This window comes from Coregonus clupeaformis, unplaced genomic scaffold, assembly GCF_020615455.1.
Source record: "Coregonus clupeaformis isolate EN_2021a unplaced genomic scaffold, ASM2061545v1 scaf0102, whole genome shotgun sequence".
NCBI classification, from domain to species: domain Eukaryota; kingdom Metazoa; phylum Chordata; class Actinopteri; order Salmoniformes; family Salmonidae; genus Coregonus; species Coregonus clupeaformis.
In genome coordinates this window covers 769998-786795 of record NW_025533557.1, presented here as the reverse complement: position 1 = coordinate 786795, position 16798 = coordinate 769998, and the positions used below count along the sequence as shown (strand labels likewise).

At 43.4% G+C, this 16798-nt stretch overlaps 1 protein-coding gene across 1 annotated transcript in view; it reads right to left on the bottom strand.

Annotated features, from left to right (window-relative positions):
• Positions 1-16798, bottom strand: part of LOC121581272 (insulin receptor) — a gene marked incomplete at its 3' end in the record, with an annotated part of 82372 nt that overhangs the window by 18415 nt on the left and 47159 nt on the right. Inside the window, 6 exon segments of the mRNA XM_045213349.1 lie at positions 247-461; positions 817-874; positions 877-960; positions 1077-1216; positions 8604-8797; positions 9356-9486. Of these exon segments, the coding sequence (XP_045069284.1) occupies positions 247-461; positions 817-874; positions 877-960; positions 1077-1216; positions 8604-8797; positions 9356-9486 (822 nt within the window).

The window sequence follows — 16798 nt, the reverse complement described above, 5'->3', positions numbered from 1 at the left end:
GCGGTTAGAACGTTAGGCCAGAAATCAAAAAGGTTGCTGGTTCGAATCCCCGAGCCGACTAGGTGAAACTCTGCTGATGTGCCCTTGAGCAAGGCACTTAAGCCTAATTGCTCCTGTAAGTTGCTCTGGATAAGAACGTCTGCTAAATGACAAAAATGTTTTTAAAATGTCAAGTGTGTATATGTCTGTGCGTGTGTGTGTGTTGGCGTTCATGCGTGTGTGTACTCAAGACTGTATGGTCCTTACAGGAGGCCTGGTCTCCATTGGTCTTGGATACGATGTCGTTCTTGTGCTGTCTGTCTTTGGTGCCTGTCACCTCCTCCATCTTGCGGATCTCTGACATGCAGAGCTTAATATTGAGTTGAAAGAACATGCGCCCCTGGAGGATGGTCAGGTTGTGTTTGTTCCAGTCCCAGAGCTGACGCAGGTTCTGGTTGTCTAACGCATAGAACGAGTAGCCCCTGGGGAAGAAACAGACACCAGGGTTAGGGGTCAATTCCATTTAAATTCCAGTCAAGTCAGAAAGCAAACCAAATTCCAATTCCACATTTTCCTCAGTGAAAAGCATTGAAGATAATTGGAATTGGAATTTCAGTGTACTTTCTGAATTGACTGGAATTGAAATGGAATTGATCCCAACCCTGACAGACACATTATATTTATGTATTTTTAAGGGTATTTTAAGTATTATTGACAGATATAGTTTAGAATATGAGAGGAGGAGGAAGAGGAGGAGTAGAAAGAGAAAGAAGTGAACTGCAGGGCTTGGAAGAAGAAAGAGGTGGAGGAAGAGGGCGAGAAGGAAAGTCAACTTACCCATCTATCAGTGTGTCCCCTCTGATGACCCGTAGTTTGCGGAGGAAAGAGAGAGAGCGAGGCGTAGGGAGCGCCGGACGGTCAGATACCCTGTAATCTCCTCCAACTGACCAAGGTTAGCCTCCAGCTCTGCTGCTATGTTATCTACGCACGCACACAATCAAATCCTTATTAACTCAGAAGGAACTTTGGTTACAAGCAGGGGGGTGACATAATGACACACACACACACACACTGTAGTAAACACTCCCAATACTAACTTCCTCCTCTGAGGTTGATTTCCATGCTGCCGTTGAGCACGGTGCATCCTTTCAGAGCCTGTGCTGCTGTCACAGAGTCCACCATCTTCTGGCCCATACACACCTTAGGACACAGCCCAGCACATGGAGTACAGATTAACCTGCAGGAGGAGATGGAGAGTGAAAACACACATCTGATGATACACACAGATCAGATAATATAGGGATGGGGCAAAGTATCTCAATATTATTTTTGCAGATTTTCTAGGTAGTTAACGTTAGCTAGCGCTAAATCGGCTGTACCAAAACTCAATTTCTCATGGCTCTCTTTTGTTCCTCTGCAGCAGACATATGGTGAGCAATTTGTTTGGAACATCGAATCGCAATACATATAGAACCGTAATACATATCGTATCGGCACAGTATCGTGATAATGTGGTCCTCTGTAGCTCAATTGGTAGAACATGGCCCTTGTAACGCCAGGGTAGTGGGTTCGATCCCCGGGACCACCCATATGTAAAAATGTATGCACACATGACTGTAAGTCGCTTTGGATAAAAGCGTCTGCTAAATGGCATATTATATTATTATTATTATTATTATTATTATATTATTATTATTATTATTATTATTATTATTATTATTATTATAACCTCGTACTGGGAGGTCCCTGGTAAATTCCCAGCCCTAGGGTCATACGGTACAAACCCACACAAGTCAGATAATACACACTCTTGGGGTAGACACACTAACACAGACAGTCAGAGAGTTCACACAGTCACTGAGTTCGACTCACAGGAGGTGGGAACCATAATCAGACTCTCACTCGGCGGTACACGCACGCACACACGAGCAGTGTTTGCCCAACAGCTACTCTATAACCTTATACTCACCTCACAATGAATTGAAGGAAGTAGGCATACATCCTTTCATAAGAGCTACGATGCCCTCATTTACCCCTCAACCTTCCCAGAGAGAGGGAGAGAAGATGAGAGAGAACTATTCTGTAACCTAACAATGGAGTTAAGTACAATATTTCATAAGAGAGAAGTATGAAATGTGTGACGCCCTGATCGAGCCCTTCAAACACAGAGCCAAACCAAACAAATGACGATGTGTCAAGGTAGTTTTTATGGTGACTGGTTTGAGAGGTGAGAGAATGACCTGGTGTAGTGAGTACACAACCGCACCCACACTCACTATGTTATCCCAGAGTGTGTGTGGGCTCTCTCTCTCTCTCTCTCTCTCTAAGTGAAATGGATAAACAAAAAAGTGTCTATATACAGTATGTGCAAATAGTTAAAGTACAAAACAGAAAATAAATAAATGTGGCTTGTATTTACAATGCTGTTTGTTCTTCACTGGTTGTCCTTTTCTTGTGGCAACAAATCTTGCTGTCTTCTCTTGAGAGCCAGGTCTCAACCTTTCTCAATAGCAATGCTCACTGAGTCTGTACATAGTCAAAACTTTCCTTAATGTTGGTTCAGTCACAGTGGTCAGGTAACTCTCTGTTTATGCCAAATAGCATTCTAGTTTGCTCAGTCTTTTTTTGTTAATTCATTCCAATGTGTCAAGTAATTATATTGTTTTCTCATGATTTGGTTGGGTCTAATTGTGTTGCTGTCCTGGGGCTCTGTGGGGTCTGTTTGTGTTTGTGAACAGAGCTCCAGGACCAGCTTGCTTAGGGGACTCTTCTCCAGGTTAATCTCGCTGTAGGTGATGGCTTTGTTATGGAAGGTTTGGGAATCGCTTCCTTTTAGGTGCTTGAAGAATTTAACAGCTCTTTTCTGGATTTTGATCATTAGCGGGTATCGGCCTAACCTGATGGCGCCGACGGAGATGGCGGCCTCGCGACGAGCTCTTAGGAAACTTTGCAGTATTTTGTTTTTTTATGTATTATTTTTTACTTTATTAGCTCAGGAAATATTTTGTCAAATGATACAAACCCCCCCAAAATCAATTTTAATTCCAGGTTGTAAGGCAACAAAATAGGAAAAATGCCAAGGGGGGTGAATACTTTCGCAAGCCACTGTATATACTGTATTCTACACTATTCTACGGTATCTTAGTCACTTTAATAATGTTTACATATCTGCATCACTCATCTCATATGTATATACCGTATTCTATACTATTCTACTGTATCTTAGTCCATGCAGCTCTAACATCGCTCGTCCATATACAGTAAGGGAAAAAAGTATTTGATCCCCTGCTGATTTTGTACGTTTGACCACTGACAAAGACATGATCAGTCTATAATTTTAATGGTAGGTTTATTTGAACAGTGAGAGACAGAATAACTACAAAAAAATGTTATAAATTGATTTGCATTTTAATGAGGGAAATAAGTATTTGACCCCTCTGTAAAACATGACTTAGTACTTGGTGGCAAAACCCTTGATGGCAATCACAGAGGTCAGACGTTTCTTGCAGTTGGCCACCAGGTTTGCACACTTCTCAGGAGGGATTTTGTACCACTCCTTTTTGCAGATCTTCTCCAAGTCATTAAGGCTTCGAGGCTGACGTTTGGCAACTCGAACCTTCAGCTCCCTCCACAGATTTTCTATGGGATTAAGGTCTGGAGACTGGCTAGGCCACTCCAGGACCTTAATGTGCTTCTTCTTGAGTCACTGCTTTGTTGCCTTGGCTGTGTGTTTTGGGTCATTGTCATGCTGGAATACCCATCCACGACCCATTTTCAATGCCCTGGCTGAGGGAAGGAGGTTCTCACCCAAGATTTGACGGTACATGGCCCCGTCCATCGTCCCTTTGATGCGGTGAAGTTGTCCTGTCCCCTTAGCAGAAAAACACCCCCAAAGCATAATGTTTCCACCTCCATGTTTGACGGTGGGGATGGTGTTCTCAGCATTCCTCCTCCTCCAAACACGGCGAGTTGAGTTGATGCCAAAGAGTTCCATTTTGGTCTCATCTGACCACAACACTTTCACCCAGTTCTCCTCTGAATCATTCAGATGTTCATTGGCAAACTTCAGACGCATGTATAAGTGCTTTCTTGAGCAGGGGGACCTTGCGGGCGCTGCAGGATTTCAGTCCTTCACCGCGTAGTGTGTTACCAATTGTTTTCTTGGTGAGTATGGTCCCAGCTGCCTTGAGATCATTGACAAGATCCTCCCGTGTAGTTCTGGGTTGATTCCTCACCGTTCTCATGATCATTGCAACTCCACAAGGTGAGATCTTGCATGGAGCCCCAGGCCGAGGGAGATGTACAGTTATTTTGTGTTTCTTCCATTTGCGAATAATCGCACCAACTGTTGTCACCTTCTCACCAAGCTGCTTGGCGATGGTCTTGTAGCCCATTCCAGCCTTGTGTAGGTCAACAATCTTGTCCCTGACATCCTTGGAGAGCTCTTTGGTCTTGGCCATGGTGGAGAGTTTGGAATCTGATTGATTGATTGCTTCTGTGGACAGGTGTCTTTTATACAGGTAACAGCTGAGATTAGGAGCACTCCCTTTAAGAGTGTGCTCCTAATCTCAGCTCGTTACCTGTATAAAAGACACCTGGGAGCCAGAAATCTTTCTGATTGATCAAATACTTATTTCCCTCATTAAAATGCAAATCAATTTATAACATTTTTGACATGCGTTTTTCTGGATTTTTTTGTTGTTATTCTGTCTCTCACTGTTCAAATAAACCTACCATTAAAATTATAGACTGATCATTTCTTTGTCAGTGGGCAAACGTACAAAATCAGCAGGGGATCAAATACTTTTTTCCCTCACTGTATGTACATACACATTTTATGTTCCTTTTGATGGCATAGAAGTCCCTTCTTGCCTTGTCTCTCAGAACATTCACAGCTTTGTGGAAGTTAACTGTGGCGCTGATGTTTAGGCCGAGGAATGTATAGTTTTGTGTGTGCTCTAGGGCAACGGTGTCTAGATGGAATTTGTATTCGTGGCCCTGGCAACCTGACCATTTTTGGAACACCATTATTTTTGTCTTACTGAGACTTACTGTCAGGGCCCAGGTCTGACAGAATCTGTGCAGAAGATCTAGGTGCTGCTGTAGGCCCTCCTTGGTTGGGGACAGAAGCACCAGAACATCAGCAAACAGTAGACATTTGACTTCAGATTCTAGTAGGGTGAGGCTGGGTGCTGCAGACTGTTGTAGTGCCCTTGCCAATTCATTGATATATATGTTGAAGAGGGTGGGGCTTAAGCTGCATCCCTGTCTCACCCCACAGCCCTGTGGACAGAAATGTGTGTTTTTTGCCAATTTTAACCGCACACTTGTTGTTTGTGTACATGGATTTTATGATGTATGTTTTCCCCCCAATACCATTTTCCATCAATTTGTATAGCAGACCCTCATGCCAAATTGAGTCAAATGCTTTTTTGAAGTCAACAAAGCATGAGAAGACTTTGCCTTTGTTTTGGTTTGTTAGTTTGTCAATTAGGGTGTGCAGGGTAAATACGGTAATTTGGTAAAAAGCCAATTTGACATTTGCTCAGTACATTGTTTTCACTGAGGAAATGTACAAAGCTGCTGTTAATGATAATGCAGAGGATTTTCCAAAGGTTGCTGTTGACGCATATCCCACGGTAGTTATTGGGGTCAAATTTTTGGGGTTATCAGTCCTTGGTTCCAAATATTAGGGAAGATGCCAGAGCTGAGGATGATGTTAAAGAGTTTAAGTATAGCCAATTGGAATTTGTGGTCTGTATATTTGATCATTTCATGTACGATACCATCAACACCACAGGTCTTTTTCGGTTGGAGGGTTTGTATTTTGTCCTGTAGTTCATTCAATGTAATTGGAGAATCCAGTGGGTTCTGGTAATCTTTAATAGCTGATTCTAAGATTTGTAATTTATAATTTATATGTTTTTGCTCTTTGTTATAGAGCCAAAAAGATTGGAGAAGTTGTTTATCCACACATCTCCATTTTGGATAGGCAACTCTTCGTGTTGTTGTTTGTTTAGTGTGTTCCAATCTTCCCGGAAGTGGTTAGATTCTATGGATTATTCAATTACTGTAGTGTATTTCTGTATTGTTTTTGTGATTCACCATAGTGAAGGCTTAGACTCAGGTTTTCTGGGTCTCTATGTTTTTGGTTGGATATGTTTGTCAATGTCATTGTTAGGTTTTAACCATTTGTCATTGTTGTTAATTATCTTTGGTTGTCTGCTTGACATTTTTGGATTTGATAGGGACACTGAAAGGTGAAATATACTGTTTAGGCTTTCTAATGCCAAGCTTAGACTTTCACTATTATAGTGAAATCTCTCTCTCTCTCTCTCTCTCTCTCTCTCTCTCTCTCTCTCTCTCTCTCTCTCTCTCTCTCTCTCTCTCTCTCTCTCTCTCTCTCTCTCTTTTTTTTTTCTCTCTCTCTCTCTCTCTCTCTCTCTCTCTCTCTCTCTCTCTCTCTCTCTCTCTCTCTCTCTCTCTCTCTCTCTCTCTCTCTCTCTCTCTCTCTCTCTCTCTCTCTCTCTCTCTCTCTCTCTCTCTCTCTCTCTCTCTCTCTCTCTCTCTCTCTCTCTCTCTCTCTCTCTCTCTCTCTCTCTCTCTCTCTCTCTCTCTCTCATCCAGAGCCACTTACAGTTTAGTGAGTGCATACATTTGTTCATACTGGCCCCCCGTGGGAAACGAACCCACAACCTTGGCGTTGCAAGCGCCATGCTCTACCAACTGAGCTGTAGGCCCTCCTCATAGCAAAGGGTCTGAATACTTATGTAATGGATTAGCCCACTGAGACAGGCGCAAATCAGCCAGGTGTCTTGTGTGCCATAAAAAACATACATATTTGTTACTGCTCGATTATAAATATATTGTTCGACCAACAGCATATCCACCAAACAATCGTCCAGTCGATTAAATGGGGTCAGCCCTAGTTTCAGCTATAGTAGCATATTTTCATGCCAACTCGTGTCCATGTGTGATTTGCTCAAACTAGTACGTGAGGAGTGGCGGTATGTGGTGTCGGATAGAGCAACACTGTTGTAGCACCAGCGAATGACCCCAGTAACTACCGAGGTTGGACAAGAATGGCTGTATCTCAAACGGCACTCTATTCCCTATATAGTGCACTATAGTCCCTATGGGCCCTGGTAAAAAGTAGTACACTAAATAAGGAAAAGGGTGCCAGTTGGGACACATTCAATAATGATAGGCAGGTGTGATGACTTACAACAGAACTTATTATGTATAGCGGGAGAGACGGAGAATGAGAGAGAGAGAGAGAAGGGGGAAAAGAGCGAGGATAGGGGAGAGAGAGAGAGAGTAGGAAAAAGATGTGAGAGGAGAGAGAGAGGAGAAATAGAGAGCAGAAGGAGAGATTTGAGGAGAGGACAATGGGTGGCGGGTAGGGTGTTGAAATGCAAGCCATAACCTGTGCGGCCATCAGACTCCAGCCAGCAACCCTGGCCCACCCTCCAGCCTGCCGCTACCCAACCACACAACCAGCTCCTACCCAGTCTTCACCCAACCAGCCCCTACCCAGCTTTCACCCAGCAAGCCACGCTGTAACAAAAGGCACCAAGGCACGAAGAGGCCAGACCCATCTCTGTCCAACTAATGATTAGTGTGTCTGGAGTCTAACACACACACGAGGGAGTAGATGAAGGTCAGCGTGACACACACACCCAGCTCCTTCTCTCTAGTGGCGAGCCAGGATTAGAACGCACACAAGCACACACACACACACCCTTAAACATTGTTATTGGCAAATCAATGAGCACTGTAGCCTAGCCCTGAATGACAGACTGTCTCAGCTGGCGAAGTTCAGACTGGCTCAGCTACTCAGCTATGGAGTGGTGACAACAATCGCAAACAGAAATGAAATGCTATGAGGAATTTAGTCTGTAGGCCAACACAAAACACTGCACACACACTACTGCCCTGTTTTCCCTGCCTGCCTGATTTGCTAGCTGCTCTGACCTGAACTAGCTGAACTGTCTGCATAGAGAAGACACTGTGCCAACCAACGCCTCCACACTCACGCTGTAGAGTCACACGCACGCACACACAGTCGGAGTACAACGCGGGAGCCTTGCAGTACTGCATTGTCATGCTGTACTGCACAGCAGACAGTAGCAGGACGGGATGCAGAGAGCTTTTGCAGCGTTGTGTTCTAACTGGCACAACACCCTCTGAAACCACACTGCGACGACTGTATATGTACCTATTGAGATGACTGCAGATATGTGCATATTGAGATGACTGCAGATGTACAAGTTCCTTTCCCATACCCCATCTTGTGCAAATGCAAACGTTATGGTGTTCACTTTAGTATTAACACAGTAATAAGACTAAGGTAGTGGAGACTTCAAGTGGTGTATAGAGTAGACTTACCCTTCATTGTTGAGTTGACAAAATAATTAATACAGCATTGTACGTGTACAATGTGTATAGTATTTTGACATATATATAGTGGAGTTGACTATAGATACAGTAAACAGGTAGACTTACAAACGTAGTGCTTAGGCTTACGTGCTGGAGTTGATGGTGGTGTATAGTACTGTATTATAGACTTACGCAGTGGAGTTGACCGTGGTGTTAAGAGTTGAATATACAGTAAGTAGACTTACGTGGTGGAGTTGACAGTAGTATATCCGGAGGGGCACTCAGGTATACAGGCTCCATTGTGGATGACATACTCATGGCAGTCGCTGCTCTTGCTCTGCTTACACTTGTTGTGGAGGTCCTGGCAGAAGGAGAAGGGGACGCAGCGCCAGCCCCTATAGGTGTAGTATCCCTGGGGACAACGGTCCACACAGGCCTCCTGGTATAAGGGAATAGGGATTAGGTGGATGAATTGTTTAGTTGATGGAGAACATCCATATCAATTCAAATATTTGGTAATATAACAATTTTAAGTGATATTTTCCATTGCTGGACAGACATATGAGTTTAAATAAACACAATTCTGTTTTGATTCAGCTTCCCCCCCAGCAATAGAAAAGTAAGCTTGTGTCTAGTATGCACGCACACATCTTACTATAAATCTATTTTATATTTTTAAAAATACTAACTTTCGATTCATCGATTAATCATCTCTAGCACCCATCAAGAAATTGAATTCTTGAAGAATAAAAACTAGTTAAAATGTATTTCTCTTTGCGTTTTTTTATTTATTTAACCTTTATTTAGCTAGGCAAGTCAGTTAAGAACAAATTCTTATTTACAATGACGGCCTACCCCAGCCAAACCCGGACGACGCTGGGCCAATTATGCACCGCCCTATGGTTGTATTTAGAAGCATCCACATCAACCAAAAAAACAAAACAACTATCAACTAATCAATTGTGAGAAACGTCTGTTGATCCTCTCCATACTGTACCTGGTACTGGAGGTTCTTGCAGGCTACACAGCTGCTGCTGTTCTGGGGCTCAGAGCAGCCTCCCAGACATGACTCATGGCAACACTGGTTGTCCTTGGTACAGGCCCGGTGCTTACAGCTGGGGGGACACACTGTGGGAGCGCAGAAGGAGAGAGGGGGGGAATGGTTAGTGACAGGATTTACATAGAGAGAAAGAGTTCAGGTAATATCTTGTGGCCTGACCTGTGGCCTGACCTGAGCCCCTTGTTAGGCTGTTGGCCAATCTTAATCTGGCTCTATATGACTATATGGGATGAGCTAATCTGGTGGACAGGCAGTCAGCAAGGTGTTTACCTCTCTCTGACACACACACTGCCAATGCCAACTGGCTCTGCACCTCAGCGATGGCACTGAACTTTACTGTGTGTGTACATGTGTGTGAGCACTCGACCACAGTGCATTCTTGCCAGCTTGGCACTAGATGAAGCGTGTGTTTGTGTGTGTGTAGCCTAGGTCACGTTGTTAGAAAGAGGCCAAGGAATCAGTAGCATTCAGTGTCTTCACAGCAAACCTGTGTCAAACACACACACTGAGTGTACAAAGCATTAGGAACACCTTCCTAATATTGAGTTGAACCCCCCTTTTGCCCTCAGAACAGCCTCAATTCGTCGGGGCATGGACTCTACAAGGTGTTGAAAGCGTTCCTCAGGGATGCTGGCCCATGTTGACTCCAATGCTTCCCATAGTTGTGTCAAGTTGGCTTGATGTCCTTTGGGTGGTGGACCATTCTTGATACACACGGGAAACTGTTGAGCGTGAAAAACCAGTGACACACTCAAACCGGTGCGCCTGGCACCTACTACCATACTCCGTTCAAAGGCACTTACATTTTTTGTCTTGCCCATTCACCCTCTGAATGGCACACATACACAATCCATGTCTCAGTTGTCTCCTCCCATTCATCTACACTGATTGAAGTGGATTTAACAGGTGACATCAATAAGGGATCATAGCTTCACCTGGATTCACCTGGTCAGTCTGTCATGGAAAGAGCATGTTTTATACACTCATATATATCAAATACTGAGTGAGAAAGTTAGAAGCACAAATATCATACCCCCCCCCCAAATTTTGTTTTTGTAACTTTCTCATTCATTATTATTCAGGATTCATTCAGGATTATCTGTAATCATGGTAGCATCCACATGAATGTAGAAGTGTTTAGAAACATATTGTATTCTTGTTTACAGTAAAAGTGACTCCAAAATGACACAATACATTATTTACCATTCATTTCTATTGGGCACAAAATAATCTGAAACGCAACCAAAACAAACAGCGAATGCATCCAACAAATTTGTAGAGTCACAAGCTTGATGTAGTCATTGCGTGCTAGGAATATGGGACTAAATGCTTAACTTTTGACTACTTTAATACATACAAGTGAATTTGTCCCAATACTTTTGGTCTCCTAAAATGGAGGGGACTATGTACAAAAAGTGCTGTAATTTCTAAACGGTTCACCCGATATGAATGAAAATACCCTCAAACTAAAGCTGACAGTCTGCACTTTAACCTCATACTCATTGTATCATTTGAAGTCCAAAGTGCTGGAGTACAAAGCCAAAACAACAACACATTTCACTGTCCCAATACTTTTGAAGCTCACTGTATCGCCCATCCCTAGGTGGAAACGTTTTGAAACCGAGTGAAACGTGGAGGCCTGTTTGGGTGTGTGTGCATTAACAACTGACTGAACAAGCAAACTGCGCGCACACACACTTACACACCTAAAGATATAGTTATATATGAAAATGCAGAGCAAAACCATTATGAGAGAAAGAAGTGACTGACGACATACTCCTGAGTGGCGCAGTGGTCTAAGGTGCTGCATCGCAGTGCTAACTGTGCCACTAGAGATCCTGGTTCGAATCCAGGCTCTGTCGCAGCCGGCCGCGACCGGGAGACTCATGGGCGGCGCACAATTGGCCCAGCGTCGTCCAGGGTAGGGGAGGGAATGGCCGGCAGGGATGTAGCTCAGTTGATAGAGCATGGGTTCGATTCCCACGGGGGGCCAGCATAAAAATATATATATATGTATTCACTAACTGTAAGTCGCTCTGGATAAGAGCATCTGCTAAATGACTAAAATGTAAATGTAAAATGAGTGATAAACTCCTTTAACAGTGCTATGCTTAAAATCTGTGTTAAAGTAGGGTAATGACGGATAATAGAACTGTATCAAATGTTTCCCTAGCTCTGTTCAAATCCTAGACAGAGGGGTTTAGATACACACATTTCTGGATGAGAAGCTTACATTGACAATCAAATCATCTTGACAGTATTTTCTCTGAATTTGGGGTTTTCCCTCTGCCTCCCCCTTTCCCCTCCAGTCTCTCACCTCAACTGCAACATAGACGACCCCTCCCCCCCAAAAAATACAAACACACACACACGCACACACACACACTGCCGCTCATTCTGACTGCAGGCCTCCACACAGCACACAGACTCCTGATCCAGTGCAGGGAGTAGACTCCACTCTGTAGCACAGTTGCAGCCGCAGATCCACCCTCAGCTTTAACCAATGTGTTGTCTGGTTGGGGGAGCTAACCATTCAAATGGCCTCTCCCCACTCAGAAGAGGAGCTGCTGAGAGTTAACCGTTTAATTGCTGGAGACACTGCTACTGCTCTCAGCCACTCACACAGCTGCACAGCGGCAGCATGCATGAAAAGTAAACCTGAGCCACATAGTAACAGGCAGACGCTTCACTTTGATGCACGCACACAGATAAAACAACTGATCCACTCCATCTCTGTCGGTGTGGCAGTGAGGAATTGTCCTGATGAGAGACACTGGCTATGTCCAAAATGACACCCTATTCCCTAGGGGCCCTGGTCAAAACACCAGTTTCAACGTCAACAGTGAAGAGGCGACTCCGGGATGCTGACCTTCTAGGCAGAATTGCAAAGAAAAAGCCATATTTCAGACTGGCCAATAAAAATAAAACATTATGATGGGCAGTCTGAGATATGGCTTTTTCTTTGCGACTCTGCCTAGAAGGTCAGCATCCCGGAGTCGCCTCTTCACTGTTGACGTTGAGACTGGTGTTTTGCGGATACTATTTAATGAAGCTGCCAGTTGAGGACCTGTGAGGCGTCTGTTTCTCAAACTAGACACTAATGTATTTGTCCTCTTGCTCAGTTGTGCTCAGTTGTGCACCGGGGCCTCCCACTCCTCTTTCTATTCTGGTTAGAGCCAGTTTGCGCTGTTCTGTGAAGGGAGTAGTACACAGCGTTGTACGAGATCTTCAGTTTCTTGGCAATTTCTCGCATGGAGTAGCCTTAATTTCTCAGAACAAGAATAGACTGACAGGTTTCAGAAGAAAGTCCTTTGTTTCTGGCCATTTTGAGCCTGTAATCGAACCCACAATTGCTGATCCTCCAGCTACTCAACTAGTCTCAAGAAGGCCAGTTTTATTGCTTCTTTAATCAGCACAACAGTTTTCAGTTGTGCTAAAATAATTGCAAAAGGGTTTTCTAATGATCAATTAGCCTTTTAAAATGATCAACTTGGATTAGCAAATACAACGTGCCATTGGAACACAGGACTGATGGTTGCTGATAATGGGCCTCTGTACGCCTATGTAGATATTCCATTACAAATCTGCCGTTTCCAGCTACAATAGCCATTTACAACATTAACAATGTCTACACTGTATTTCTGATCAATTTGATGTTATTTTAATGGACAAAAAAAATTGCTTTTCATTCGAAAACAAGGACATTTCTAAGTGACCCCAAACCTTTGAACGGTAGTGTATGTGTATATATATTATGGTGGAAAATATGTATTTGGTCACCTACAAACAAGCAAGATTTCTGGCTCTCACAGACCTGTAACTTCTTCTTTAAGAGGCTCCTCTGTCCTCCACTCGTTACCTGTATTAATGGCACCTGTTTGAACTTGTTATCAGTATAAAAGACACCTGTCCACAACCTCAAACAGTCACACTCCAAACTCCACAATGGCCAAGACCAAAGAGCTGTCAAAGGACACCAGAAACAAAATTGTAGACTTGCACCAGGCTGGGAAGACTGAATCTGCAATAGGTAAGCAGCTTGGTTTGAAGAAATCAACTGTGGGAGCAATTATTAGGAAATGGAAGACATACAAGACCACTGATAATCTCCCTCAATCTGGGGCTCCACGCAAGATCTCACCCCCATGGGGTCAAAATGATCACAAGAACGGTAAGCAAAAATCCCAGAACCACACGGGGGACCTAGTGAATGACCTGCAGAGAGCTGGGACCAAAGTAACAAAGCCTACCATCAGTAACACACTACGCCGCCAGGGACTCAAATCCTGCAGTGCGAGACGTGTCCCCCTGCTTAAGCCAGTACATGTCCAGGCCCGTCTGAAGTGCATTTGGATGATCCAGAAGAGGATTGGGAGAATGTCATATGGTCAGATGAAACCAAAATATAACTTTTTGGTAAAAACTCAACTCGTCATGTTTGGAGGACAAAGAATGCTGAGTTGCATCCAAAGAACACCATACCTACTGTGAAGCATGGGGGTGGAAACATCATGCTTTTGGGCTGTTTTTCTGCAAAGGGACCAGGACGACTGATCCGTGTAAAGGAAAGAATGAATGGGGCCATGTATCGTGAGATTTTGAGTGAAAACCTCCTTCCATCAGCAAGGGCATTGAAGATGAAACGTGGCTGGGTCTTTCAGCATGACAATGATCCCAAACACACCGCCCGGGCAACGAAGGAGTGGCTTCATAAGAAGCATTTCAAGGTCCTGGAGTGGCCTAGCCAGTCTCCAGATCTCAACCCCATAGAAAATCTTTGGAGGGAGTTGAAAGTCTGTGTTGCCCAGCGACAGCCCCAAAACATCACTGCTCTAGAGGAGATCTGCATGGAGGAATGGGCCAAAATACAAGCAACAGTGTGTGAAAACCTTGTGAAGACTTACAGAAAACGTTTGACCTGTGTCATTGCCAACAAAGAGTATATAACAAAGTATTGAGAAACTTTTGTTATTGACCAAATACTTATTTTCCACCATCATTTGCCAATAAATTCATTAAAAATCCTACAATGTGATTTTCTGGATTTTTTTTCCTCATTTTGTCTGTCATAGTTGACGTGTACCTATGATGAAAATTACAGGCCTCTCTCATCTTTTTAAGTGGGAGAACTTGCACAATTGGTGGCTGACTAAATACTTTTTTTCCCCACTGTATATATATATATATATTTAAAAACATACATATGGGGGATTGGAAATGATGCAGAAAAAACAAACAAAAAAACAATTACATTGATGGAAGCTACAAATAAATATACATAGCGCCCCTTCTGTGCACTTCCGGTAATACTGTATACTCCTGTATGGTACAGAAATGGTATACAAAACTAGATACTGCCCAACCCTAATGTACAGCCTAGGCTACCAAAGTGAGCGTGGGTTAAAGTTCAACGACTACCCTTCTGACTTGCAATCCTTCTATCTTTACTGTCTGCTCTTCAATGTAGTCTCTCAAAAAGAAGCAAAAGTATATTTAAAATAAAAATAGATAAAGGCCATGGAGAAATGTAACTTGCACACTGACACAGAAGTTCAGCGTTGTTGTTATGGTTGTCACCATCACTTCAGCTAATGTATCATCCTCTCTCTACTGTACATCTTCCCACCCTGCGTCTCCAAAGCCACCAAGCTCACCATGTCATTCATGAAGGATTTCAATTTACTAGACGTTTGGAGACAGATGCACCCACAGGATAGGGACTATTCTTTTTACTCACACCCACACGCATAGATACCTTTTTGCTATCAACCCAACTGTTTCATAGAGTGTTAGATACCGATTATCTCCCCAGATTGCTTAGTGACCATTCTCCTCTGGTATTATCAATCTCCATCCCTACCAAGGTAAATGGAGCATATACAGTGCCTTCGGAAAGTATTCAGACCCCTTGACTAGTTCTACTTTGTTACGTTACAGCCTTGTTCTAAAATGGATTAAATAAATAAAATCCTCAGCAATCTACACACAATACCCCTTAATGACAAAGCGAAAACAGGTTTTTAGAAGAGCAGGTTTTCATCAAGGATCTCTCTGTATTTAGCTCCGTTCATCTTTCCCTCGATCCTGACTAGTCTCCCAGTCCCTGCCGCTGAAAAACATCCCCACAACATGATGCTGCCACCACCATGCTTCACATTAGGGATGATGCCAGGTTTCCTCCAGATGTGACGCTTGGCATTCAGGCCAAAGAGTTCAATCTTGGTTTCACCAGACCAGAGAATCTTGTTTCTCATGGTCTGAGTCCTTTAGGTGCCTTTTGGCAAACTCCAAGCGGGCTGTCATGTGCCTTTTACTGAGGAGTGGCTTCCGTCTGGCCACTCTACCATAAAGGCCTGATTGGTGGAGTGCTGCAGAGATGGTTGTCCTTCTGGAAGGTTCTCCCATCTCCACAGAGGAACTCTGGAGCTCTGTCAGAGTGACCATCGGGTTGTTGGTAACCTCCCTGACCAAGACCCTTCTCCCCCGATTGCTCAGTTTGGCCGGGCGGCCAGCTCTAGGAAGAGTCTTGGTGGTTCCAAACTTCTTCCATTTAAGAATGATGGAGGCCACTGTGTTCTTGTGGACCTTCAATGCTGCAGACATTTTTTGGTACCCTTCCCCAGATCTGTGCCTCAACACAATCCTGTCTCTGAGCTCTACGGACAATTCCCTCGACCTGATTGCTTGGTTTTTGCTCTGACATGCACTGTCAACTGTGGGACCTTATATAGACAGGTGTGTGCCTTACCAAATCATGTCCAATCAATTTCATTGACCACAGGTGGACTCCAATCAAGTTGTAGAAACATCTCAAGGATGATCAATGGAAACAGGATGCACCTGAGCTCAATTTCGAGTCTCATAGCGAAGGCTCTGAATACTTACGTATATAAGGTATTTCTGTTTTTGCTTTGTCATTATGGGGTATTGTGTGTAGATTGAGGAGGAAAAACATTTATTTAATCAATTTTAGAATAAGGCTGTAATGTAACAAAATGTGGAAAAAGTCAAGGGGTCTGAATACTTTCCATTGTCTTTCTTTGACCTTCAAATCAAATGTTATTTGTCACATGCGTTGAATACAACAGGTGTAGACCTTACCGTTAAATGCTTACTTACAAGCCCTTAAACCAACAATGCAGTTAAGAAAATAAGAGTTAAGAAAATATTTACTAAATTAACTAAAGTAAAAAATCAAAAAGATAACACAATAAAATAACAATAATGAGGCTATATACAGAGGGTACCGGTACCGAGTCAATGTGTGGGGGTACAGGTTAGTCGAGGTAATTTGTACATGTAGGTAGGGGTAAAGTGACAATGCATAGATAATAAATAGCTTGTAGCAGAAGTGTAAAAACAAAGACGAGGGTCAATGCA